This window comes from Oryx dammah, unplaced genomic scaffold, assembly GCF_014754425.2.
Source record: "Oryx dammah isolate SB20612 unplaced genomic scaffold, SCBI_Odam_1.1 HiC_scaffold_12, whole genome shotgun sequence".
Taxonomy (NCBI): domain Eukaryota; kingdom Metazoa; phylum Chordata; class Mammalia; order Artiodactyla; family Bovidae; genus Oryx; species Oryx dammah.
The window spans coordinates 13,412,224-13,438,929 of NW_024070196.1; the positions used below are offsets into that span (position 1 = coordinate 13,412,224).

Consider the following 26,706-nt stretch of genomic DNA (forward strand, 5'->3'; position numbering starts at 1 on the left):
CTCACTTTCCTTAAGGAATGAGGAGCCCTATTTCTTCTTTCCCTTCCCCATTGAAATAAAAGTTTTCTGAGGGCAAAATCTGTATATTCAGTCCTCTTCAAGTCTAGCCACTGACTGCCAGGCACTATACTTTTTATGGGGGGAAGACAAAAACGAAACAGTATGCTGATCCTCATGGAGACCACAGTGGGGAAGACAGACAGGCAAACACAAAAGTGTAAGGCAGTAGGGTCTTTGTTATGATAGAGGGGTATATGAAGTTATCAGGAATACAGACGAGGGTGCAATTAATTTAGGGCTGAGGGATACTATGGGAAGATGGTATTTAAGCTACCAAAGCATTTTATCTCCTCAACTACTTATAGTCCTAGGAGGTAGGAAAATACCATGGAATTTCAACATGTTTATTGAACTAAATGCATACAGTAGAAACTTTTTCAAATCTAGAATATAAATTCCATGAAGACCAATAATTCCCTCTCTTCTCTTGTATCTTTTCAGGACCCAGAAGAGTGCACAGCACATGCAAGACGCTTATTACCAATCTGCTGAATGAATGAAATGAGTGTAATTTTAAAAGGGTGTTTGGTTCTTTAAAATTCTGTTGAGTGATGATATTAGGAACAGACAATTTAGGGGAGGCATATGATTAAAATTGAATCACTACACTTTTATATCATAAGCATAAAACTAAATTCACTGTATTTCTTTCTGTTGCCTAAATCAACTCAAGTCTTACAAAATTCTTCCAAGGCACAATTAAATGCACTTTAAATAAAGCATTTTACACTAATTATAATTGTAACAAATAAACAACAGGCTAAGAAGTAAGCAAGACATAAAGAGATATGATTATTTTCTCCTCCAATTGGGAATTAAGTCAACACATCAAAATTCATTTTTCTAGTAATATATTTGACAAAGCCTGACAAAGATTGTTGGAGAGTTCAACCATTTCTTTTCTCTACATACACTCTTTGTCCTAGGGACATTTCTTCCTTCCATTGAAAGAAGTAAGTTTCCTTTACATGGAATAAATAAGAATTAAGAAAAGGGAATAGAAGAAGTAAATGTGAACTTTATTATTATTGTCACCTTGAAATAGACCATCTTGTATTTCAAAATTATTACATATACACACCTAGATGGGATCTAAACACAAATCTAGAGTATATACCTGTAATAGATAAACTCATTTTTCATTCTTAATTTTTATTGAACCAGGAATTTGGCATTTTAATATAGGCCTAATAAGAATTGCTTAAATAGTATTCTCCTTCTAAACAGAGAAGTTTATTTTTTAAATAAAAGTTTTATTTTTTAAACTTTTAGACCCTTATGTCTGCTGAATGAAGTCTGAGATAGCTTTCAAAACAGAAAACTTACCTAAGAGGATATTTAGGTTTTTAATAAAGAATATATGGTATCCATTTGTTGAGTTATTCTCCATAATTCTCAAAATTTAATTTAAATTTCCTAATTTGAAAAACACATTTCCAAATCCCTTTACACATGGCAAATAATAAAACACTAAAGGGTTAGTGCAGAAAACTACCCAACATTTCCTAATCTATAAAGCACTGTTTTCAGAAGTGTAAGACATTTTCTTAGAAATCTACTTTGATTCATTTTGTGTAGTAGTACAAAGCTTTAGATACTTTCTTGAAATAAAGGAGAAAATTGAGAAACCCAGGAAGTAATTTATAACACACATCTTATCATAATGGTGACTGTCTCTGTGTAGTGGGTTAAAGAATGATTTTAATTTTAGGATCTTTAATTTAATAAGTGACTGACTCAATCAATGGGAAGTCTCTGTCCATCTGTATGGATGCACAGGGATAAGTTCTGTCTTAGCAGGCCTGATCTTCAGAGTGAGTGCTGCAGAGACTGATCTATTGTATCTTTTATAAAAAGTAAAGCGTTCATTCTGAAATTTTTTTTAAGGGGTTCAGATTTTAAATTCATGTTATTGTAAAACAAGGTACATTGATCATGAGTAATACTCTTTTATAAGATTCTGAATTGTTGAAGGTTTCAGAAGATGAGCTTATTCTTCAGCTTCTCTTAGACAATGTTCTGCTTGAGGTGATTTAGGAGGTGATGTAAGAACCGTCTTACTTGTTTTTTTATTTTTTTCTTGTGGAATCTTATCTCCCTGACCAAGGATCAAACTCAGGCCCTCAACAGTGAGACAGCAGAGTCCTAAGCACTAGACCACCAGAGAATCCCCTTACTCCTTTCTCCACAGCCATGTTGCGACACATGCAAAAGTGATCCCTTACAACTAAAACCTTTGCAAAACTCTTTTCCTTTTTTTTTTTTTTTGACAACTAGTCGTCTTCATAATAGAAAGTAGAAAATTAAATTATACAATTGTTGTTGTTTAGTCACTTAGTTATGTCTGACTCTTTGTGACTCCGTGGACTGTAGCCTGCCAGGCTCCTCTGTCCACGGCATTTTCCAGGCAAGAATATAGGAGTAGGTTGCCATTCCTTCTCTAGGGATCTTCATGATCTAGGGATCAAACCTGTATCTTCTGAATTGGTAGGAGGGTTCTTTATCACTGAACCCCCAAAATTATAAAATGGGGAATAATAAAAGGATCCTAATGGAAATTCTAAGGAGGAATAGAGAAAATATTTCTAGTCTACTATCTGCAATTGGAGAATTGTAGTATGTGTGACGTCAGCATTATTTACATAGCCCAAACTGAGCTTCTGATATCCACACCTCAATCTTGGCCCTCAGACTTCCCAGGTGGTGCTGGTGGTAAAGAAGCCACCTGTTAATGCAGGTGACAAAGGAGATTCAGGTTTGATCCTCGGGTCAGAAAGATCCCCTGGAGGAGGGCGTGGCAATCCATCCAGAATTCTTGCCTGGAGAATCCCATGGATAGACAGCGTAGAAGGCTACAGTTGATAGGGCTGAAAGAGTCGGACACGACTAAAGTGACTTGGCGAGCACACAATCCCGATCCTTCTACAGGGATGAGGAGCTTCTCTATTTCAGTTAATGGCAGCTCCCCTTTTTTTTTTTTTGCAAAGCTATTTTCATGTTTTTTCCAATTCTCATGAGTTAGGAAAAACTGTTAAGTCTAAATCCTCATTACACAGTGTGACACAGAATAACAGGCCTAGCACCACCTAGGAGTTTGTCAGAAATGTGAATCTCAGGCCCCTCCCCAGACATATAGAATCAGAGCCTAAAAAAAAAAAAAAAAAAAAAAGAATCAGAGCCTGCACTTCACTCAGTTTATGCATAGTCAAGTTACAGAGGGACTTTTCAAATTTAGGGCCATTCCCAGCCAATGGTGATTAATGGGGGGCCATAAATTAATGTGGTCAGCAGCTTCCAGGACGGAATATTCTGGAATCTTTGACTAGATGGAATATGACCTCTGCACAAGGAGGCAGCCTTCCGGTACCACCAGATTTGATGGCTTAATGGATCTCCTCACTCTGGAAGCATTTGGATACGTAGGTGATAATCCATAAACATGCATGGTTCTAAAATCATGATTCAGCACTTTTACCTCAAAAAAAATTAAGAAAATGGAAAACTCATGATTGGTGAGATTTTTACTATTTTCCCATTTGTATAGCTTGAGGCATAGGAATGAGCACTAGTATATTAATACTGTGTCATCTTTTAAATACTCATTTTAGGGTCTTTCTCCAAGGTCAACATACAAAGGCATTTTTGTTTATTTTCAGTCTGGATAATTTTTTTGGTTTGAGTGGTCACTAAATTCTTCTTATTCATGTTGAAATTTCTCTTTTCTAGGTTTCAGTTTACCCATGAGGAGTAGAAGTTTGGATTCCGACTACATATAACCAGTTTGTAGCACCTGTTAAAATGATAATACACCATACAAATTCAATTTGGCTGTGAGGAATCTTATATATTCATAATATGATCCTATTCCAGGTCAGAGAAGAGACTATGGAATCTGTTTCTGTGTAATCATGCAAAACTGGTTTCACAGGACTTCGTGGCTATATAGATGGCAATACACACTTCCTAACAATATTTTTCAAGTACCATATGAGATCTATCAAAAAATTGAATGTTTTAAGAGCTACTTGCTTTCATTTCATTCTTAAGGAATGCCTTCTTTGATATTATATCACATGTAGGCCACTTAGAAAAATCTTTTTATGTATGTCCTCCATAACCCTGATATTGAGATGAAGGAAAAGAAAACAAATTCAAGAATACCTCTGAAGTTATATACATTACTGATCATATTAAACATTATTCATTTGTACTGTATATTTCTATAATTCAAGTTTAGAATGGGGAAACCAGTGCTCTACCTTATTTCTCAAACTACTGCATTTTTCTGTTCTGAAAGGCACTGAAGAGTGGGGCTAGGCTTGGGCATTTTTCTCTGGGTCCAAGGTTGACTTTGTTCTAAGGTCTGTGACTTAACTGCTGAGCAGGTGATCACTCAGACATAGGAGTGTCCAAACATTTGTTCCCCCATAGTATCCGTGCATTTGTTATCTATGTCTGTGTCGCTATTTCTGCTTGGCAGACAAGATCATCTATACCATTTTTCTAGATTCCACATATATGCATTAATATAACAATATTTGTTGGACTGCCTAGTGCTATTGTTGTTCAGTTACTCAGTCGTGTCTGACTCTTTGCAACCCCACGGACTGCAGCACCCCAGTCTTCCCTGTCCTTCACCATCTCCGTCTTCACCTTTGCTCAAACTCATGTCCGTTGAATCAGTGATGCCATTCAACCATCTCATCCTTTGTCATCCCCTTCTCCTCCTGCCTTCAGTCTTTCCCAGCATCAGGATCTTTTCCAATGAGTTGGAGCTTCACATCAGGTGGCCAAAGTATTGGAGCTTCAGCTTCAGTCCTTCCAATGAATATTCGGGGTTGATTCCCTTTAGGATTGACTGGTTTGATCTTCTTGCTGTCCAAGGGACTCTCAATAGTCTTCTCCAGCACCACAGTTCAAAGGCATCAATTTTTCAGCACTCAGCCTTTTTTATTGTCCAGCTCTCATATCCATACATCAGTTCAGTGCAGGCGCTCAGTCATGTCTGACTCTTGGTGACCCCATGGATTATAGCACACCAGGCTATCCTGTCCAACACCAACTCCCAGAGCTTACTCAAACTCATGTTCATAGAGTTGGTAATGCCATCCAACCATCTCATCTTCTGTCATCCCCCTTCTCCTGCCTTCAATCTTTCCCAGGATCAGGGTCTTTTCCAATGAGTCAGTTCTTCGCATCAGGTGGCCAAAGTATTGGAGTTTTAGCTTCAGCATCAGTCCTTCCAATGAATATTCAGGACTGATTTCCTCTAGGATGGACTGGTTGGATCTCCTTGCAGTCCAAGGGACTCTCAAGAGTCTTCTCCAATAACACAGTTCAAAAGCAGCAATTCTTCAGTTTTCTTTATAGTCCAACTCTTACATCCATACCTGACTACTGGAAAAAATCATAGCTTTGACTAGATGGGCCTTTGTGGCAAAGTAATGTCTCTGCTTTTTAATATGCTGTCTAGGTTGGTCATAGCTTTTCTTCCAAGGAGCAAGCATCTTTTAATTTCATGGCTGTAGTGATTTTGGAGCCTCCCAAAATAAAGTCTGCCACTGCTTCCATTGTTTTCCCATCTATTTGCCATGAAATGATGGGACCGGGTGCCATGATCTTAGTTTTCTGAATGTTGAGTTATAAGCCAACTTTTTCACTCTCCTCTTTCACTTTCATCAAGAGGTTCTTTAGTTCTTCTTCACTCTCTGCCATAAGGGTGGTATCATCTGCATATCTGAGGTTATTGATATTTCTCCCAGCAATCTTGATTCCAGCTTGTGCTTTATCCAGCCTGGCATTTCACATGATGTACTCTGCACATAAGTTAAATAAGCAGAGTGACAATATACAGCCTTGACATACTGCTTTCCCAATTCTGAACCAGTCTGTTGTTCCATGTCCAGTTCTAACTGTGGCTTCTTGCAGGTTTTGCAGGAGGTAGGTGAGGTGGTCTGATATTCCCATCTCTTTAAGAATTTTCCACAGTTTGTTGTGATCTACACTGTCAAAGGCTTTGGCACAGTCACCGAAGCAGAAGTAGATGTTTTTCTGGAATTCTCTAGCTTTTTCTATGATCCAACAGATGTTGGCAATTTGATCTCTAGTTCCTCTGCCTTTTCTAAATCCAGCTTGAACATCTGGAAGTTCTCAAGTTCACACACTGTTGAAGCCTAGCTTGAAGGATTTTGAGCATTACTTTGCCAGCATGTGAAGAGTGCAGTTGTGCAGTAGTGTTAATGAGATTATTAGAAAGTTCACAAATACCTGCTCAGTTTTGTTCAATAGTTAAAGATGCAACCCAAATAAAAGCAGATACCGAAGCCACTTACACCTTCCAGTAATTTCATATTCAACTTTATCCTCTGAGATAGAGCCGACCTTGTTACTCCCAATTTAGAAGATTAGAACATGGATGAAAATATGAAATGACTCTCACACAGCCTAATTCAAGATAATCTGGAATTCTTTTCTAGCATAGATTTTTACTCAACTGGTCCTCTTCAGGAACAAAGGGAGCTAGGCACTGTATTTCAGGCCCTTTATTAACCTCCCTATCCAAACACCACCACCAAGATAGACAAGTATCTAAAAGGGTGTGTGAATTGCCTTCATTCAACTTTATCAGCTTAACTCAATGCATTTATTTCCAGGGGAAAATTAGGAAATGAAAAGGTATATATTTCCTTGAAAGGAAGAACCTAGGAGAAATGACTAATGAAACTAGATAAGGTTGTTTGCTTTTAGGGAGAAACAAAGTCCAATTTTATTAAATTGCCTTAGGTGTTTCTTATACTATTTTTGTTATGTCCTTAATTCAGAAACTGGTCTATTATAATTATTAGAAAAATAGGCATTTCACTTTAGCTCAGTGGACTTGTTCCTGAAAAATCTTGTATTGTATAATAAAAATAAGGTTTATAGGAAAAATAGAGCTGAAGCAGACTCTTCAAGATCTATGCAACTCTGTACCTAAAGCACTAACAAAAGTAAAATGTGGTGCCATGGAGAGGGTATCCCAGGGATACCAGAGTCACCTGCAGGTGGAGGAGAGAGTCACTCAGGGAAGATCAGAAGCACACAAAATATTGTATATTAATGCATAAACGTGGAATCTAGAAAATGGTATACATGATATTATTTGCAAAGTGTAAATAGAGACACAGATGTAGAGAACAAATATATGGATACCAAAGGGGAAGGGAGAGGGGTGGCAGGAATTGGGAGACTGGGCTTGACACACACACACAGTTGATACTATATATAAAATAGATAGGGGTTTCCCAGGTGGCTCAGTGGTAAAGAATCCACCTGCCAAGGCAGGAGAGTCAGGAGACATGGGTTCAATCCCCGGGTTGGGAAGATCCCCTGGAGGAGGAAATGGCAACCCACACTGTTCAGTATTCTTGCCTGAAAAACCCCACGGACAGAGGAGCCTGGTGGGCTACTGTCCATGGGGTCACGCAGAGTCAGATACGGCTGAGTGACAGCATGCAAGTATAAAATAGGTAACTAATGAGAACCTGGTGTGTACCACAGGGAACTCTACTTACTGCACTGAGGTGACCATATGTAGGGCTGACTCACTTTGATGCATGGCAGAAGCTAACACAACATTATAAAGCAACTGCTTCCCTTGTGGCTCAGTGGTAAAGAATCTGTCTGCAGTGCAGGAGACCTGGGTTTGATCCCTGGGTTGGGAAGATCTGGAGGAGGGCATGGCAACCCACTCTAGTACTCTTGCCTAGAGAATCCCATGGACAGAGGAACGTGGCAGGCTGCAGTCCTTAGGGTCACACCGTCGGACATGACTGAAGCAGCAGCATACTCCAATAAAAATTAATTAAAACACACACACACACACACAACGAAAAACCACAGAAGCGAGGCTTTGATCTCAGGAGGAAGTGAAACCTGTGAAGAGCCATGCAATGGCTCTGGGGTTGGGTGGGGGAACTCAGTGCCATGCTTCTTTCTTGTTTTAACTCAACTGGGGAGGCTCCTTCTGCCTGGACAAGTCAGGCTGAGGCCTTGTTCCTCTTGTCATTCTGGCTTTAACGGCTTGGAAAGCTACATGATTTCCATGTTATGCAACCATGCTTTTCTTTTACAGGTGAGTTAATTAGTCTGAAAGAAAATCACAGCATAGCAGAACAGACTGCTGTGAAGCCAAATTATGGTGAGTTTTACCCACCTTGGTACATATTGGCTTCTGGACCATTAATTTGGCAATTTATAATATACCATGTTTTGACATAATTTTGTTGTTCCAGAGTGGCAATATTTATCTCTGAGAACATTGCTAATGTTTTAGACAATGTGTGCAATCTCTTGATTTAAGATAAAAATAAGCTCCTTAGAGAAAAGGACCAAATCCTCATGTATATTCTCCCTTCATAACGCATAATGGAGGCTACCCACTCCAGTGTATTCTTCGGCTTCCCTGGTGGCTCAGCTGGTAAAGAATCTGCCTGCAATGCAGGAGACCTGGGTTTGATCCCTGGGTTGGGAAGATCCCCTGGAGAAGGGAAAAGCTTTCCACTCCAGTATTCTGGCCTGGAGAATTCCACAGACTGTATAGATCATGGGGTCACAAAGAGTCGGACATGACTGAGCAACTTTCACTCCACTTTCATAATACATAATACAATACCTTGCACACAGGAGACAAGCCAAAGATACCTGCGCACTCATTAAATCTCATGATTTAATCTTGTATAACTAGATTTACTCTGATAGGATAGAAAATAAAAACTGAAAAATTAGGGTTCAACGAAAAGTCAACGCAATTGCATCCTAATATAAAGAAGGAACCTAATTCTGTTCAGAATTTTATATCCAAAATAAATTTTTTTAATTTAAAAACTTAGCGATAAAAATATTAGACACTAAATAAGAAACATTGGTGACCAGTGTTTTAAATGGGAAGTAAGATTTGAAACAAGTTTCTATCCTTTAAAATAGCACAAAAATGTCAGCTTAAATTCTCTTTGAAGACCATCAGGATGCCAAATTTTCAAATTTTGATGTTACACCTTTCGATTCACTTATCAATATTGATAAAAATGAGGCATTTAAGCAACAGTTTTTTAAGTCAAGTAAAGTGAATTAGTTAAAAAAAAATGATGCTAGGGTACAATATGTCTCTTTAGAAAGTGCATCTTCCTCTAGCAAGCATTTTTTACAAATTTATGTGGCTGTTCCATGCAAGATTAAATCTGTCTTTATCTCAAGAACTGCAATATCTGATAATATACTGTCTTACAATGAAAGTATGATATTCAGGTCTGGTAATAACAGATTTCCACCATTGTCCCAGGCAGGGGAGAAACATGGATATTGAAATGCTTTTAATTATCCTTCAATAAAAAATAAATTATTAACAAAATAAACAAAAAAAGAAAAAAAAGAAATGCTTTTGAAAGTTTTTGACTCAACAAATGAGTCTCTTTTTGAAGAATATAATTTTAGCTATTCATATTCTCCATTTTCTGCCTTTTTAACAAATGCCACTTGTAAGTGACAATTCAATCAAGTTTTCATAGCAATCTGTACAAATTACTCTAGGAACTGATATACCAACATTCAAAATTGATAGTTTAAGGAAGACTATATAATTAATATAAAGCAGAAAATTCCCTTGAATACTGTGGTCACATGTGACATCTTCAGAAAATAGAATCTAAATGTAAGAAGTCTTATAGTATAGGTTTTTAAAATAACAGGATCATTTCAATAAAAGTTTTTAATCAGTTATGATATAATATTTTGTATGTATCTTGAAATAGGTGATGGTGCTACATAGACTTGTATGGACTATTTGAGTGTCTTTAAGTATGTCTGTGTACATATATACACATACAAGTCTTGGTAAAGAATGAATAAAATTCCAGTTATCCTTAGACCATTACCATATATTATGTATGCATTCTCATCCATTCATTAAAAGTTTATCTTATCCCATTCTTTTGTAATATATCTTTAAATTTTCAGACGCTTCTGGCAATTTAGGAAGGATTTGTTAGCTAAAAATATTGTGCACCACAACATAAGTATAGCTTATTAAGAATAAAATGTAAGCAGGCACATAAGTGTATGTCATTTTTGGTGACTGGAAATGTAGAAAAACCATAGCAAAAATGTGGACCATGCTTCCCTTGTCTTTTTGACTTCAAATCCACCACACTGAATGGATTTTTATAAGGCATATACTTGTTCATGACCTCTAGTGTTAAGAAATTCTGTCATGTTTGAAAACTAGTCCCTCGTCGAGCCTGTGTCCCTGTTAATAGCTGAAAGGTCAATGGAGCTGCTAAACAGTTTGTATTACTGTCAGGGTGGCCATGAAAACACCGCCTGCAGCAAGAGGACTCGGCAGCTGGGTCAACAGGCACTGTGGGGATTTATCAACCTAGGGAGGCCACTTGCATAAAACTCTGACTGATGAATTGGGACTAGACTGGCTTATTGGGCTAAACCCTCTCCATTATGCATGGCTTTCTTTAGGATGGCAGAGCTGCCTGCCAGCTCCCTGAGACATATGCGAAGGATAAACAGAACCAATTTCCTCTCATGAAGTGATTTTTTTTGGTGGGAAAAAAAAGCACTCTTCAGCATCCAGCATACTAAGTAGTAGGATGAAGATATTAAGAAAAAAGTAAGCAAAGAACAGTGAGGGCGGGGGGCATAGTGGGGAGGATACAATATTAATACCATCATATTTATTAGTTTCCAGACTTCCAAATAACCTATACCTAAACAGAAGAACATTGCAAACTGTTGTTACTACCAGCAACAGTCCTTAAACAGAAAGGATTTAGGTGAATTAGGAGTGATTTCAAGATGAGATTAAAAGTCATAGTTTTTCTTTTAGCAGCTGGTATATGAACAGTAAAACCATAAATACATAGACACCTTGGTTTAGGCATGAGGGCAGTTTTTGATATTGGTCATACCGAATTCTGGAGATAGGATGTTTCTGTAAAATAACCTCTGAAGCTGGGAATTTGCATTGTTAATTTATAGACCTCTTAAGGGAATGGGCTGTGTGATTTGAGTGGGTATAACAGATAAGCAAGGTGTTAAAATAGAAAAAGACTGGGCACACGGTAATTAACTCAGTATGTTTAAGAATGATGTTTTACAAATTCCTGGAGAAATAACCCTGGAAATATTTCCAGGTCAAAAAAGGGCCTTTAGTTTCCGTTCATCTGATACAAAAATTAAAGAATCTTTTTCAATAGTGTGAAAAGATTTGCATTCTATAAAAATGAAGCTTGGTGAATTCATAACTCTGTTAGAATTCTTTCATTTCCGCTCCTCAGGAGCACTTGTGTGATTCTGAAAAGATTTAACGAAGAACAAACCTCTAAGACATGACCTGAACAATTGAAAGCTAGACTCAGAGTTCTTGCCCTGGTGACTCAGACAGTAAAGAACACGGCTATAATGCAGGAGACCTGGGTTCAATACCTGTGTGAGGAAAATCCCCTGGAGAAGGGAATGGCAACCCACTCCAGTATGCTTGCCTGGAGAATCCCATGGACAGAGGATCCTGGTGGGCTAAGGTCCATGGGGTTACAAAGAGTTCTTTAAAACTCCGTGGACATCTTGACCCCAATTTTGGCACTAAAACAACCTCAAAAGTTGTGAGATCAATCACCTGAAATAATCCTTGAGTGCATGGAATGAGCACCAGTGGTACTGAAGAACAGCATAGGCTTTAAATCCATTATATTATCTTCACAGCGCTCTGAGAGGCAGAAGCAGAATGCTCACCTGCACTTGATAGACAGGCAGAGGAGCAGTGTGGTGGCATCCACATTCCAAGATTCAGAGACAAGACCATCTGACTACTGGGCTTGCCAGGATCAACTTCCTTGCCTTAACCAGCCTTGGGGGGCACTACTAAATGAAACGAAAATGATGGCCCAGTTCCTCTGCTCTATGCATTGACATGCTGGCTGAAGGAGTCCCAGATCACGGCATGCAGAACCCAATACTCGAGGCTTCAGGGGACCTAGTGAGGGGGGCCAGTAAACTGGGAGACTGGCATTGATTCTATCCTAACTCCACTCCGCCATGAGACTTAATTTTTCTACCTCTGAAGGTATCCCCATGCTAAGATGGAGGCAACGTTCATCTCTTTTCTGCTTTTCCTTTAAAATCTCCTATGTCCTAGTTAAGCTGTAGAGAAAGCTGGTTGTATTCTCATGGAAGTTTCCTTTGATTACAATGGCATTTGTGTTTTTTATAATAGGCTATCAAACCATCCTTTCTGAGAAGGATGCCCACTGTAAAGGATTTTACATTTATGTCAATAGTTAAGTAACATATAGGCTGGGAGCTTCCCAGGTTGCTCAGTGGGTAAAGAATCTGCCTGCAATTCAGGAGACGTGGAAGACGTGGGTTTGATTCCTGGGTTGAGAAGATCCCCTGGAGGAGAAAATGGCAACCCACTCCAGTATTCTTGCCTGGAGAATTCCAGGAACAGAGGATCCTGGTGGCCTATAGTCCATGGAGTCACAGAGAGTCGGACACGGCTGAGCAAATGAGAACTCAAACAATAGATAGCCTGAGACCAGACTGTCCTTAAAGATGGAGGTGGTAATGCTGGGACCTCATCCGTGGTAATGCTGGGACCTCATCCGATCTTGTCAAAATGACCCAAGAATATGGCATATGATTTATAAACTCCCGCATCTTCTTTTTAAACACATTTTTAATTGGAGGAAAGTTGCTTTACAATGTTGCATTGGCTTCTGCAGTACAACAAACGTGAACAGCTGTATGTATTCACATATCCCCTCCCTGGTGAGCCTCCTCCCACTCCCACCCTTCTAGATCACGTCAGAGCACTGAGCTGAGCCCCCTGTGCTGTACACAGCTTCCCACGAGCTCTCTGTTTTACACACGGTACTACTCTCTCAGTTCATCCTAACTTCTCCTCTCCTTCCACTGCTGTGTCTACAAGCTTCATTTTGTTGTGTGTGTGTGTGTGTGTGTGTGCGCGCGCAGGAAAAAAGAGAGAAAACACAAATCTTATGGTGTGTAAGAATGGAACATCTATGACACAAAGCAGAATATAAGATTTCTATGATTTATAGTTCTCTTTTAGAGCCATGAGTCAACTGATACTTGAAATTTATTCTGAAAACATTATTTGAACAAGTCTGGGGTTCCTCCACAAGAATACAGTTAATCTAAGATTTTAATGGGAATGAGATATTTGTTGTAACAAGAAATATCTGTGGATTATTATTTTTCTTTTGGTTGATGAGGCTCTTTCTTCAAATTCTCCCTTAAGTGTTTTAGAAAAGCAGTTGTGCTATTAACATTGTGAGGGTAGTAATTTGCTCGTGTTTCCAAAATAGCCCCATTCACATATACTAAAGTGTCTGCTTATACAGACCTTCCACTCGTGTCGGGAGAACTACTATAATAATAAACGTTGGCATCCAAATCGAAACAGCATGCGGCTCCCAACAAATGTTTATGAAAACATTTGTTTTCTTACAGTCAGTTTAATTTTGAAATGTATGCCTAGGCCTGTGTACAAGGACGGTGTCTCTGGGACTCTGTTAATCCCCCCCCCACCTCCTCAAAACCAAACACACCTCTTAACCCTGGCCCCACACGTGACAGGACTCACCAGAAACAGGCACCACAGTGAAAAGGCAGGCCTTTGAGGTATGTCACTCTGAGACCACCCTACGAGAGGAGGCCTCGAGATCGCAGAGCCAAGGCCCCTCATGGCAACCCTGGTAATTAGACACTAATAATGGACTGAAGGTGTAACATTCACCTCAACTCACCACCAACAGACTAAACAATCCATTGGAAGAGAGAAACCTTTAGAATGAGTAATACAGCAGAAAGCTTGCAAAACTGTATCAACTTTGACAAACATAATAGAATAACAATGGCTATTTCAAAACTAATGGCATTCAATCCGAGTGAAACCCTAGACTGCATTCGGAGTCATTAGAAGGCTGCTAGTTTATGAATTAACATTGGTTTGATGTTTGTTCTTAATATCGCCAACTTCAATAATCACCAAGGTGTCTGATTTCTGAATTTTTCTTCATTCCTTAGTTTGCTTCTCATGAAGGACACTCAAGGAGGAAAAGAACCCTTACAGCGTGTAGATGGGTACTTCTCTTATTGTGAAAGAAAATGCATACTGTTAAATAGAGAAGGAAAGCTATCATCATCGCTGTGTGACAGATGGGTATATATGATGTCCTCTATCACAGACCATTTAGCATTGATTATTCCTCTTTGTTCTGCAACACCAACGTCAACCTATATTTTTCTCAGGAAAGGCAATGAATGCTTTCTGGGATGGAAAAAGGACAAGAACCTCCATTTGTTAGTCAGGGATTTTTTCCAGAAAAACATACACAATTTATAACCTACAAATATTTTTAAAGGGGAATTAAATGAATGCTTTTGGTAAACTTTTTGGATTATTGGAATGTTTTTCTCCTAAAAGAGACCTGAAATTTGGGGATTTCAATTTGTACGTGGGCTCACGAGTTTAACTTGGCATAGAAAGAATTAGAAATTCACTCACATAGTGGCGTTTTAAGCATCCTTGAGAATAATACAGACAAATCTCACAGATAATGTTGGGCAAAAGAAACCAGAAATGAGTACATCTTATACGATTCCACTTATACACAGTTCAAAAATGTGCTAGGTCAGTTAGTCGTATCCAACTCTGTGAGATGACATGGATTGTAGCCTACCGGGTTCCTCTGTCCATAGGATTTCCTAGGCAAGATTACTGGAGTGGGTTGCCATTTCCTCCTCCAGGGGATCATGCCCACCCATGTGAGATCTAACCTGAGTCACCTGCATTGGCAGGTGGGTTCCTTACCATTGTGCCACCTGGGAACTTCAAAAATGGGAGAAGCTAATCTATGCTGTTAGAGGTCACAGGATGATTCCTCGTGGCAGGGGAGGAAACTGGAAATAGAAATGAGGGGTCTTCAGGCCACCTGTATCCTTCCAGCCCTTCTTCTGGGTGCTGGTTACAGTGTGTGTCACTTATGAAAAACTGTCATACTGTATGCTTATGATTTGGGGCCTTTTCTGAATACATGCTTCAGTAAAAAGTTTGAAAAAAAAAAAAGGATTAAAAATTCATAGCACTGTGAAGCTAGAGTCTGACCACAACTGGTTCCACAGTGGTCATATACGTGAGTATACTGAAGTCCTGCAATAATTGTTTCTAAACTTACACCTAAAATCTATTTGACAGTATGTAATTGTAGTGGCTTCTGAGAGTTCTGATTTTATCCATGAAATTAACAACTGACTCGTGATGACCCAAGATAATTTGAAAGTTGAAGTGTATGCTGAAGTTGGGTTAGGTGGGTAGAGGGTAGCAGGGGAAGGATAATTATATTTTCTAAAGGATGAAACATTCACTTCTTCCTTTTGCTGAAGTCAGTAACAAAATACTTCTGTAGTTTTCATTTGTTTGGTCATAGAAGCTGTGAGCTTCCAGATAGCTGTCAAACGAGGCTTCGATGTTGAATTGCCAAAAAAACTTTCCTTGTGTGTGAGCATTCTCAGTTGCTCAGTTGTGTCCAACTCTTTGTGACCCCATGGACTGTAGCCAGCCAAGACTACAAGGATGCTATGGCTATGTACATGATCAAAATAACGCTTTTGAAGGTCAGGGTATTGAAGTCTAAGTTTTAGAGACTGGAGCTGAGGGGCTCTCAGGAGAGCACTCAGCAGATGGACAGGGCAGAAATGTTCATCTTTCAGTGCTAATTGCAATTCCATCACTAATTTGAATGCACTGGAATAACTTAGAGAATATTACTTGACTTAATAGAATGTTAAAAAAAAACTCACCTTTTGGGATCGATAATTTTGTAGAGTTTTCCATTGTGAGTCTGGGTCATACTTTTACTACTTGATAGAATGTAAACTTCACCTATGCAGAGAGAAATACAGTAAGTTAGTTCACAGTATTGTAAGGCTTTACCTTCTATTGACTGTGTGTGTATGCTCAGTTGCTAAAATCGTGTCTGACTCTTTGCGACCCCATGGACTGTAGCCCACTAGACTCCTCCGACAATGGGATTATCTCGGCAAGAATACTAGAGCAGGTTGCGATTTCTTCCTCCAGGGGATCCTGACCCAGGGATCAGACTCAAGTCTCCTATGTCTTCTGCACTGGCAGGTGGATTTTTTTTTTAATCACTAATTCTTTACCACCTGGGAAGCCCCATGTGTACGTCTATATGTATATTGGGCTTCCCAGGTGGTGCTAGTGGTAAAGAATCTGCCTGCCAGTGCAGGAGATACAGATGTGGGTTCAGTCCCTGGGTTGGAAAGGTCCCCTGGAGGAGGGCATGGCAACCTACCCCAGCATTTTTGCCTGGAGAATCCCACAGACAGAGGAGCCTGGAAGGCAACAGTCCATGGGGTAGCATAAGAGTTGGACATGACTAAAGGAACTAAGCACTCACAGTACATACATATATTATATAGTCATACATCCTCAGAAGATCACTGGCCTGAAGACCATGAGAGCTTCCCAAGTCCACCCTCAGTGACTCCGGCCACGTCTCCCCACGTCTCCCCATGGCTCTGGTATGAGCAGAGCGTAATCTCTCACCTTGATGACGGCCACAGCCTCCTAGCTGATCTCCCTGCTCTTACTCTTATTCTTCTAGGTTTACTCTCAGTATATCAGCTACAGAGATTCCTTACAAGGCAAGTGAGAGTGTATAAACTGGATTACCCTCTTCTGTATCAACACCCTCCAGTGACTTCTAATTTCCCTCCAATGGCTTCTACTCTCTCTCCAAGCCAAGGCTAAGTCCTGACAGAGGTCTACGACAATGTGCCCCCTTATTGCTCTGATGCCATCTGCAATGTTTCTGGCCTCCCTGGCCTCCTGACTTTGGAAACGGGAGGCAAGTTCCTGGTCCAGCATCCTGTTTCAGGCCCCCGCTGTCCTAGGCTGCTCCTGTCTTAGCATCTGTCCCAGGTCCTGTCTGTCATTAGATCACCACTAGGTACATTTCCCCTCTTTCGTCTGTGCTTATGTCATCTTTCTTGACTGTACTGTTTATTTATTTTAATAGATCTTTTTGATTTGGACCATTTTTAAGTCTTTATTAAATCTGTTACAATATTGCTTCTGTCTTATGTTTTGGCTTTTTTGGCTTTGAGGCATGTGGGGACCTTGGCTCCCTGACCGGGGATAGGACCCCCTGCACTGGAAGGAGAAGTCTTAACCACTGGACCACTTGGGAAGTCCCCTTATTGTGTTATTTAAAAGTACGCTTGTCCGAACTCCTAGTACACTTTGTGCCAACTCTTTCCTCTTAGGAGAGAACCACTCTCATTTATGACCATTCCTTCCATATAATTCAGTACATAGAACTGATCATATGATTAGGGAATTAGAAGTTGTTTTTATGATTATATTTTTATGAGGCTTTAAAATTTATGTTTGGTTCTCATTCATGAAATAGTCTTTGATTTAGTCTATATTTCTCTATTTTACTCTGTTATTATGTATTAAGCACACCCTACTGCTTTCTCACTTCTGGAAAGGATATTATGGGACTTATAATAAAAACATGACACAACAGAAAAAATGGCATTAAGAAACTAAGGAATGTAAGTAAAAAAAAATTCATATTTGTTTCATCAACTACTTTATGTAGTTTACCACATTTAATCCTTAAAACAAACCCATTCTGATTTTATGGTTAAAAACATACACACACACACACATCCAGAAAAAACTCATTAAAAAAATCGGACTCAATTTTATTATATGGCTCTTAATTAAAAACCAAAGAGTTTACATTAAACAGTGAAAGTCTATTTACTCTAAATTATGAAATATACATGATATTTTTGGTCTGGGACGGTAAGAACTGTGTGTGCTTCATTTCTGGTTCTCCCAACATTGTATTAAGTATGGACAGATATTTGGACATTTTAACCATGGTGGGGTGACGGTAGAAGGATAAATGATGGTAAGTTATTGGCAGTAAGGTCTGGGGCAACCAAAATGATTCATCAAAATGATTCTAAATACTTATCGCTAACTCTGTCACAAACAATTTGATCCTAATTTATACTTTAAAATCAGAATTTGCCAATGACGTTTACATTACATTACAGAAGATTGAAGTGAGAAAGGCTATATTTCTGGTTCATTTGAATGGGGTAGAAGAATTTCAAAGCAAACTTAAATGCAAGATGCTTGCAATGCTAAAACAAGCAAAAGACAGATTGGACTACTCTTCTTTGAATCCCTATATTCCTGCAGCTCTGAAATCTGTGTTTTGTGTTGCAGGAATCTAGTTTGAGTTCCTTGGCAACCTAAGTGAATGGCATGGAGCTATTTCTGATGAATTCTCTATTTGGTGGAGTTAAACCAAATCTGAACATTTAGAGTAAATAATTATGATTTAGATGAAAACACAACTTCTCTTTTTTAATACCTAGAAATTCATGTCCAAGGCTAAAGGAGTATGGTAGCCATAGTTTGTTTGAATATCGCTCTTCAAAGGGAATCATTATGATAGCGACATTTATCTCCGAAATTTAAAACTGGTAGCATTTCACTCTTTGGTAATTCAATTTACTCTTTTCAATTCAATTAATTTCACTCTTTGGTATTCCAATTATCAACCTCGTTTTGCTTTTTAAACTGCATACATTTTGATGATATATTAACAAATAAATTGCATGTTATACTGGAGATTATCAAGGAGAAGATAATTTTCATTCTGTTGGAAAGCAGATCTATAAACTCAGATTATTTCCAACAAATTTCATGCCTTGATGGGCAGAAAAGTAAAAAATTAGGAAATGAAGTGAGATTCAGACTGCAACATATTTTAAATTATTTCAAGAGACATGGATAAGTGGAAAGGTTTTCAGATAGAGAATATAAACAAATGACTTAACTGATTCAAAACTATCAGTAGCCATTTGAAATTTTCTCTCTCTCTAAGATTCAAAAATTCTCTTTTGTTTCCAACTCCCATCTTCCTGCTTTGTTTCTTTCATGTTTCTGGCATAGAAATAAGATTTAAAGACCCCCAGAGAAAGTTTATTGTAAGTGAATACTGAACTGGTCATCTTTGCTGGAGGTTACATTTCCAACAAATGGAGGTTGAGATTATTTTACTTGTTTTTCAGAGTAGAACAGAGACTCTTGGGCAAAGATCGAGAATGGAACTTAACAGAAATAGTTTGTACAGTACCTAATTCGTCTTCTCCAAATCCCAAAATGTGACCTGAAAAGTAACCTCTACAGGAACCACCGTTGCCAAGACAGAGTGGTTTTTCTTGCCATTGCTTGCTCACAGGACTTTGCTGGAGGGTTAAGAAATTCCTACAAGAAAAACATACCAGAAACCTATGATGAAAATGTGCTTTTGCCTAAAAGACACAATGACATGTTTAAAATAAAGCTTATAATAAATAATTCCTGTGCCGTGGACCTGGCTTCTAAAGGGAAAAATAATATAGCCCCAAATGTGTGTGAATACTCTGAAAGTCCCATGTGAGGAAAAAGTACTTAAAGATGACATTTTGTTTGGAGGGGGTGGGTACTAAAAGTACCTGAGTATGAGAAATACCCTCCCCTTCATCTGAAGAAGGATACTTCCTATCCAGGGCTAGACATCATGCTGTGCTATTAATCAGAGAGAGGGACAGGGAAGAACACAAGGTCAGTTCACTTTTCTATTTCCTTTTAGTGACCAAGCATATCAGCTCTGCCATATGCCTGAATGACAGTGACTTGGGAAACAAGATCCTTATTTTGGGCTTCATTACAGAGTTTCTTATAATTATCGACAATGTGACCTCTAAGCTTTAGGCTAATATTTAATTTTGTAGTATTCCTATCAACAGAGTGAAATTAAGGTCTGTTGCCAAAAGTCCTGAAAGTTTGGCCAAAAAAAAAAAAAAATTCTTAGCCTTTCAATAATTTTTAAAATATTTCTGTAACTCATGTAAAACTACATTTCTTCAATTTATTCATGATCATGTAAATTTATGTTAAGGATGAAGGGAAGAGCCTAAATAATATGAAATGTCCATCTGAAGACTTCTCTGCTCTTAATTATTTTATGAATTTGATCAAGTCTGTTTCAAAAGCATCTTTTAGGAAATTCTTTAATTTCCCCACCATACATGGTAGAACTAAAAGTAAATAATAGGACTTCCTTCGTGGTCCAGTGGTTAAGAATCTGCCTGCCGGTGCAGAGGACATGAGTTTAATCCCTGGTACAGGGAGATTATGCTGCAGAGCAACAAAGTCTGTCAACTGCAACTACTAAAGTCCACACTCTAGAGCCCTTGAGCTGCAACAAGAGAAGCTACCACAAGAGAAGGCTGTGCATGGTAACAAGAGAGTAGCCACAACTCATGGCAACTAGAGAAAGCCCTTGTGCAGCAAGGAAGACCTAACACAGCCAAAAGAAGAAAAAGAAAAAAAGACTAACCGGTAGAATTGAAAAAAAAATTAATAAACAATAGTTTTTATGTGTCCCACACCTGACCTCCAAAGGGTGACATGCCATTTGAATATTTTCTGATGATTTGCCCAATAATCAATGGATATGTCATTCGATCTATCAAACCGTGGTGTCAGGAAGCCTACCCATTACGATCTCCAAACACGTAGCTTCCATAGAGTCTTTCTGACTGGCAGCCTCGGTAAACAAATCCACCAACCAAAGGACCATTACTGAATGGCTTGAATTCTAAAAGTGATGGCTCACTTTCTGGAAATAAATAGACATAACATTAGATCAAATGAAACATATTTTTATAAAGGAAAACTAATGTAGGCCAGGGGGCTTCCCAGGTGGCGCTAGTGGTAACCACCCTGCCAATGCAGGAGACGTAAGCGATGCGGGTTCAGTCCCTGCATCAGGAAGATCCCTTGTTGGAGAGCATGGCAACCCACTCTAGTATTCCTGCCTGGAGAACCCCATGGACAGAGGAGCCCGGCAGGCTACATACAGTTCATGGGGTCACAAAGAATCAGACATGACTGAAGCCACTTTGCACGCATGCACACACAACGTAGGCCATGCCACAATCATTATGGTAATTTACTTTAACTCTGATATGTGTTCCGTGATGCATAAGATGGATTCTTGCTATAGATCTTTAGTGAAAATAATTAACCCTTTTGCTTAAATATTATAAAATGTACAGGGCTTCCATGCATAGCAGAATGAAACAAAAATGCTCTGCAAACTCTTATTGTTATTATAACTTCCAAGACATACCAAATTTTCAATGACAATATCTCTGAACATTTTGGAAATCGTGGACTTTAGAACTAAAATACTTTAACAAATAATACTTAATTTTTTTAATATTGAATTTTTTGTAGAAATACTTCTGCACATGCCTCCTAAACTGAGTCAAACCTCTGTCAAATTCTATAAAATGTTTAAAAGTTTACACTTTAATGAAAATAAAGGCATGGTACATAAAAGGTCTTCAAAACCACATTTGTTGCACATTTTAAAACACTGTCACTTAGTCAAGTAATATTTTCATTTAAAATGTTTTAAGAGTTCTGTTTATAGGATCACGTGGTTAACAAAGTCTATTTGTCATTCCTTCAGAATTACACGTGAATAGTCATGTATCTCAATCTTTTCATGCATGTCATTATATTCTTAAATATAAAGATGCCAATTACAATGAAAAAGATACAAAGCTAGCTGGAAATTAACCTGAAAATTACTTATTACTTGCTTAAATAAGTCACTATCAACAGGAAGTCTTTTAGGCAAAAGCTTTTGTGGAAAGACAAAAATTCTAAAGTTCTTCCCGCTTCCCACGTGATTATGGTGAATAGGTGAATGTGTGCTCAGACACTCAGTCATGCCCAACTCTTTGCAGCTCCATAGACTGTAGCCCTCCAGGCTCCTCTGTCCATGGGATTTTCCTGGCAAGAATCCTGGAGTGGGTTGCCATTTCCTTCTTAGGGGATCTTCCTGACCCAGGGATCGATCCCAAGTCTCTTGCATCTCCTGTACTGCAGGCTGATTCTTGACCGCTGAGCCACCAAAGGTGCCTGATGATGGTGAATACGATATTATAAAAAGCAGAACAGTCAAGTTTTAAATGAATTTAATTTACTCCTCTCCCAGGGTACTGAGAGGCAGCATAACTGAATGTCTAAGGTCATGAACTCTGGAATCAGGCTACCCGGGTTCAAATCCAGATACTGTCACTTAATGTGGTGTGACAAGTAACCTTTCTGTGCTCAGTTTTCTCATCTGTGCAATGTGAACAGTAAGAGTACTTCTAGGATTTCTCTGTAAATGAAATGAGTGAAGTGTTTAAAGTACTAATTACAGGCCCTGGCATGTAGTAAGTGCTGTGGATGTGGTTATTTGTTTTTTTTTTTTTTTCTTTTTTCTGATTTATTGAGGTATAATTGACAAATAAAATTTGATATATATAAATAGTAAAAGAATTCTGCAGCTGTGTTTTTAATATATAAATGTAGGGCCATCCATACTGTAATCAGTTTCAGCTGAACCCAAATTAATGTGATTGTAGAATTTAATCTACAAATATAGCTAAAATTCCCACAGGCTAGTGACTCATTAGATTTTTTTTTTTTCTAACCACATTATTCTTTGGTTTGGCTTTTATAAGATGCATACACACATACACGAATACCTGAAAAAAAAAAGTAAAGTAAAATAACAGAATACTACATGAACCAGCATAGCTGCTTCATTCCTGGTACTAAATAAATATCTGTATTGAATGAATACAAGAAGCAATCAATTCAATAATCTTCATCTACTATGTTCCCTGAATCATAATCATATTTGATATACCATTTCCTCCAAAATGAGTAAATACAAAAATGTGGAAAAATATTAACTTTATATTTTAATATGTATCTCAAATACTCTAATAATCATGTCATTAAAAATAAGATCTAAACATTCCATCTTCATGACTTGGGTAAATAACATGTTTTTATAAGTCTATTACTTTGTTTTCTCTAAAATAAACACCTTTAAAAAATACATTCTTATTTGAAACACATAATTTTCCTAATTGCTGAGACTAGTATGTTGGGTATTGAGAAATTTCTTACCCTTAACACTTATTTTTTTCCTCTGTATATAAGATGTTAAGACAAGTTCTCTCTTATATATTAAATAAATAGAAGGTATTCATCTTGATTCTCAGATGAGCAAAATATAAACTGCTAACTTTTGAAGGCCCATTAAATTTTTGGACCTACAGAGCAGCATTCAATCCACGGGGAGGGTAATTACCCAAATGGAGCCCCTAGGGCTTGTAAGAATCATTGGACCTTTAAGAAGCCAGCAACTGATTCTGTTACCACTGTTAGGCCAGTGTTCGGATGCTTTCCTAAATGCTCATTTTGTAGAAATCTTTTTCTCTTTAATTAATACACTAAAATAAAAAAAGCCCGAATGAAAGCCCAAATCAACAAATTATGCTCTACTTACCATAATCTTTCCCCTTTATGATCTGTAGGATTCTGGCCGATGAGCTGTTCTTTCCATTGGAGTCTGAACAAAGTATTGTTAAATTGATGTTTATATCAGTGGGGTGTCGATCCACAGCGCATCTGTGATAAAAGTGGGGACGCTCATGAATTCCTACCAGGGCATGTTCCAAATTGAGAGACTCCTGACACAGGAACCCTTTGTGGGCTGGCAAGGATGCTAGGGAGGATTTGGTTTGGAATCTCTAGAAACCGCCGAAGGAAACATCCTGTTTGTTTACTCTGTTGAAGTTTAATGAGCTCTGCAGTATATTTCTTAATTTCTTTTGGTATCTCCCTCCATTATGAACGTGCATGCTGACTTAAAACATGTGTTAGTCTGTTGTTAAGGGAAAGCATGGACATGATACCTGGGTAACGTACAAGAGTAAGGACAGTGGTGCCATCAACTCACATCTTCAACATGCTACAGGATACATGGTCCCTGAGTTGTGATGACCCAGCATTATGATGCTGTGGCAGTATTTCATGGTCAGCAGAAACTGTACTTTGAGTTTTGACCTTCTCCCAGACTAATAACATGTGGTACATACTCTCTTGTGATGCTGGGCATAGGCAACTACAGTTCCCAGCAGCCCATGCCATCACTAGAGGAATCAACGATGCATAGACAACCACTCTGTACCCCTACAACCATTCTGCTTTCTACTTTCAGTATAACATTTGATAAATATTGAAATATTTGATAAATATCTCATGAGACATTCAAGTAAATGGCCTCCCTGGTGGCTCAGACGGTAAAGAATTGGTCTGCAATCAAGGAGACCCAGGTTCGATCCCTGGGTTGGGAAGATCCCCTAGAGAAGGGAATGGCTACCCACTCCAGTATTCTTGCCTGGGAAATCCCACTGACAGAGGAGCCTGGCAGGCTACAGTCTGTAGGGTCACAAAGAGTCAGATACTACCGAGCAACTAACACAGACACACATTCAATTAAATAGGCTCTGTGTTAATAGATTTTGCCTAACTGTATCCTAATGTAAGTATTGTGAGCATGTTTAAAGTGCACTAGACTAAGCTATGATGTTCGGTAGGTGAGGACCATTAAGTGCCTTTTCCACTTATGGTATTTTCAACTTACAATGGTTTCACTGGGATTTAACACTACTGTAAGACAAGGAAGGTGTGTATTAGTTATAGTATTAATTTTGTGTTTCTTTTTTTAAAGATTTTTTTAAAAATGTGGACCATTTTTTAAATGCCTTTATTGAATTTGTTATAATACTGCTACTGTTTTATTTTCTTGTTTTTAAGCTATGAGGCATTTGGGAATCTTAGCTCCCTGACCAGGGATTGAACTTGTACCCATTGCATTGAAAGGCAGTCTCAACCACTGGACCACAAGAGAAATCCTTTGTGTTTCTTAGATAGAATCAGTACATTCTAAAGTGTGGGCTGCCCTAACAAAGGGGAGCATGGACTCCAGTTTAAGGAATAAAATAAAGCTGCCCTCCACAACCACTAACATCCTTCACGTGGACTCTGATTTCATGTTCACCCCCAATCTGTGGCCAGAATATTTCTGTGACTTAAGCCACTGACTGTAAACTCTATGAGGAAAGGAACTATTTTCAACCTCTTTACCACTGTTATTTCTATTTCTTAGTTCAAATCCAAGAATATAAGGAAAGCTCAATATTTGTTGAATGTTTCAGCCAATGAGTGATCAGGTATGGGGAGTGTGGGTTGAGGGAAGAATGAAATTGAATAATATTTTTGAAATTTTCAAAAATTTGGAAAACAGTCCTGCACTGTTTTCAGATTTCTTAAGCTTGGCATTATTGACATTTGGTGCCAGATATGAAAGAGTGTGAAAAAGTTGGCTTAAAGCTCAACATTCAGAAAACGAAGATCATGGCATCTGGTCCCTTCACTTCATGGGAAATAGATGGGGAAACAGTGGACACAGTGTCAGGCTTTAGTTTTGGGGGCTCCAAAATCACTGCAGATGGTGATTGCAACCATGAAATTAAAAGATGCTTACTCCTTGGAAGAAAACTTGTGACCAACCTAGATAGCATATTGAAAAGCAGAGACATTACTTTGCCAACAAAGGTCCGTCTAGTCAAGGCTATGGTTTTTCCTGTGGTCATGTATGGATGTGAGAGTTGAACTGTGAAGAAAGCTAAGTGCCACAGAATTGATGCTTTTGAACTGTGGTGTTGGAGAAGACTCTTGAGAGTCCCTTGGACTGCAAAGAGATCCAACCAGTCCATTCTGAAGGAGATCAGTCCTGGATGTTCACTGGAACAACTGATGGTGAAGATGAAACTCCAATACTTTGGCCACCTGATGTGAAGAGCTAACTCATTTGAAAAGACCCTGATGCTGGGAAAGATTGAGGGTGGGAAGAGAAGGGGACGACAGAGGATGAGATGGTTGGATGGCATCACTGACTCAATGGACATGGGTTTGGGTGGACTGCGGGAGTTGGTGATGGACAGGGAGGCCTGGAGTGCTGCGGTTCATGGGGTTGCAAAGGGTCAGACACGACTGAGCGACTGAATTGGATTGAAGCCTGATCTGCCAAAGGTGGGTAGCTGTTCTGTAGCCATAGTTCCAGTCTTGTCCTCATTAATCCAATGATTCCCAGAATACAACGTTTGGCAGGGATCAGGACACAGACCTGCTGTGACTTAAGGTGGAACTAAGTCCATATAGGGTGACAAATTTTTCCTGTATTGCTTCTTTTTTGAAGAGAGAGAAACTCTGAGCAAGAAAATAGTTTGACCTGTTTCTAACAAGAAAGAGGAAATCTGGAGGAAAAGTGAGGTCTCCCAAAGGTGGAGTATCTGAAGGCCATGAGGTCTAGCTCTGGCTGAGTACCAAATTCACTAAGGTCCACTTGGCCCTTTTAACCATTTTTCAGTTCAGTTTAGTCTCTCAGTCATGTCCCACTCTTTGCGACCCCATGGACTGCAGCATGCCAGGCTCCCTGTCCATCACCAACTTCCGGAGTTTACTCAAACTCATGTCCATCATGTCAGTGATGCCATCCAACCATCTCATCCTCTGTTGTCCTCTTCTCCTCTTGCCCTCAATCTTTCCCAGCATCAGGGTCT

General features: G+C 38.8%; 1 protein-coding gene across 1 annotated transcript in view; it reads right to left on the bottom strand.

Moving 5' to 3' along the window:
• The window catches only part of LOC120870891 (hedgehog interacting protein), a 115,343-nt gene that overhangs the window by 13,736 nt on the left and 74,901 nt on the right, over nt 1-26,706 (bottom strand). Inside the window, exons 8-11 of the mRNA XM_040250444.1 lie at nt 23,586-23,707; nt 20,723-20,846; nt 19,317-19,447; nt 15,931-16,012 (exon numbers count right to left, since the gene is read on the bottom strand). Coding sequence (XP_040106378.1) covers nt 15,931-16,012; nt 19,317-19,447; nt 20,723-20,846; nt 23,586-23,707 — 459 coding nt within the window. The remainder of the gene's footprint in view (nt 1-15,930; nt 16,013-19,316; nt 19,448-20,722; nt 20,847-23,585; nt 23,708-26,706) is intronic.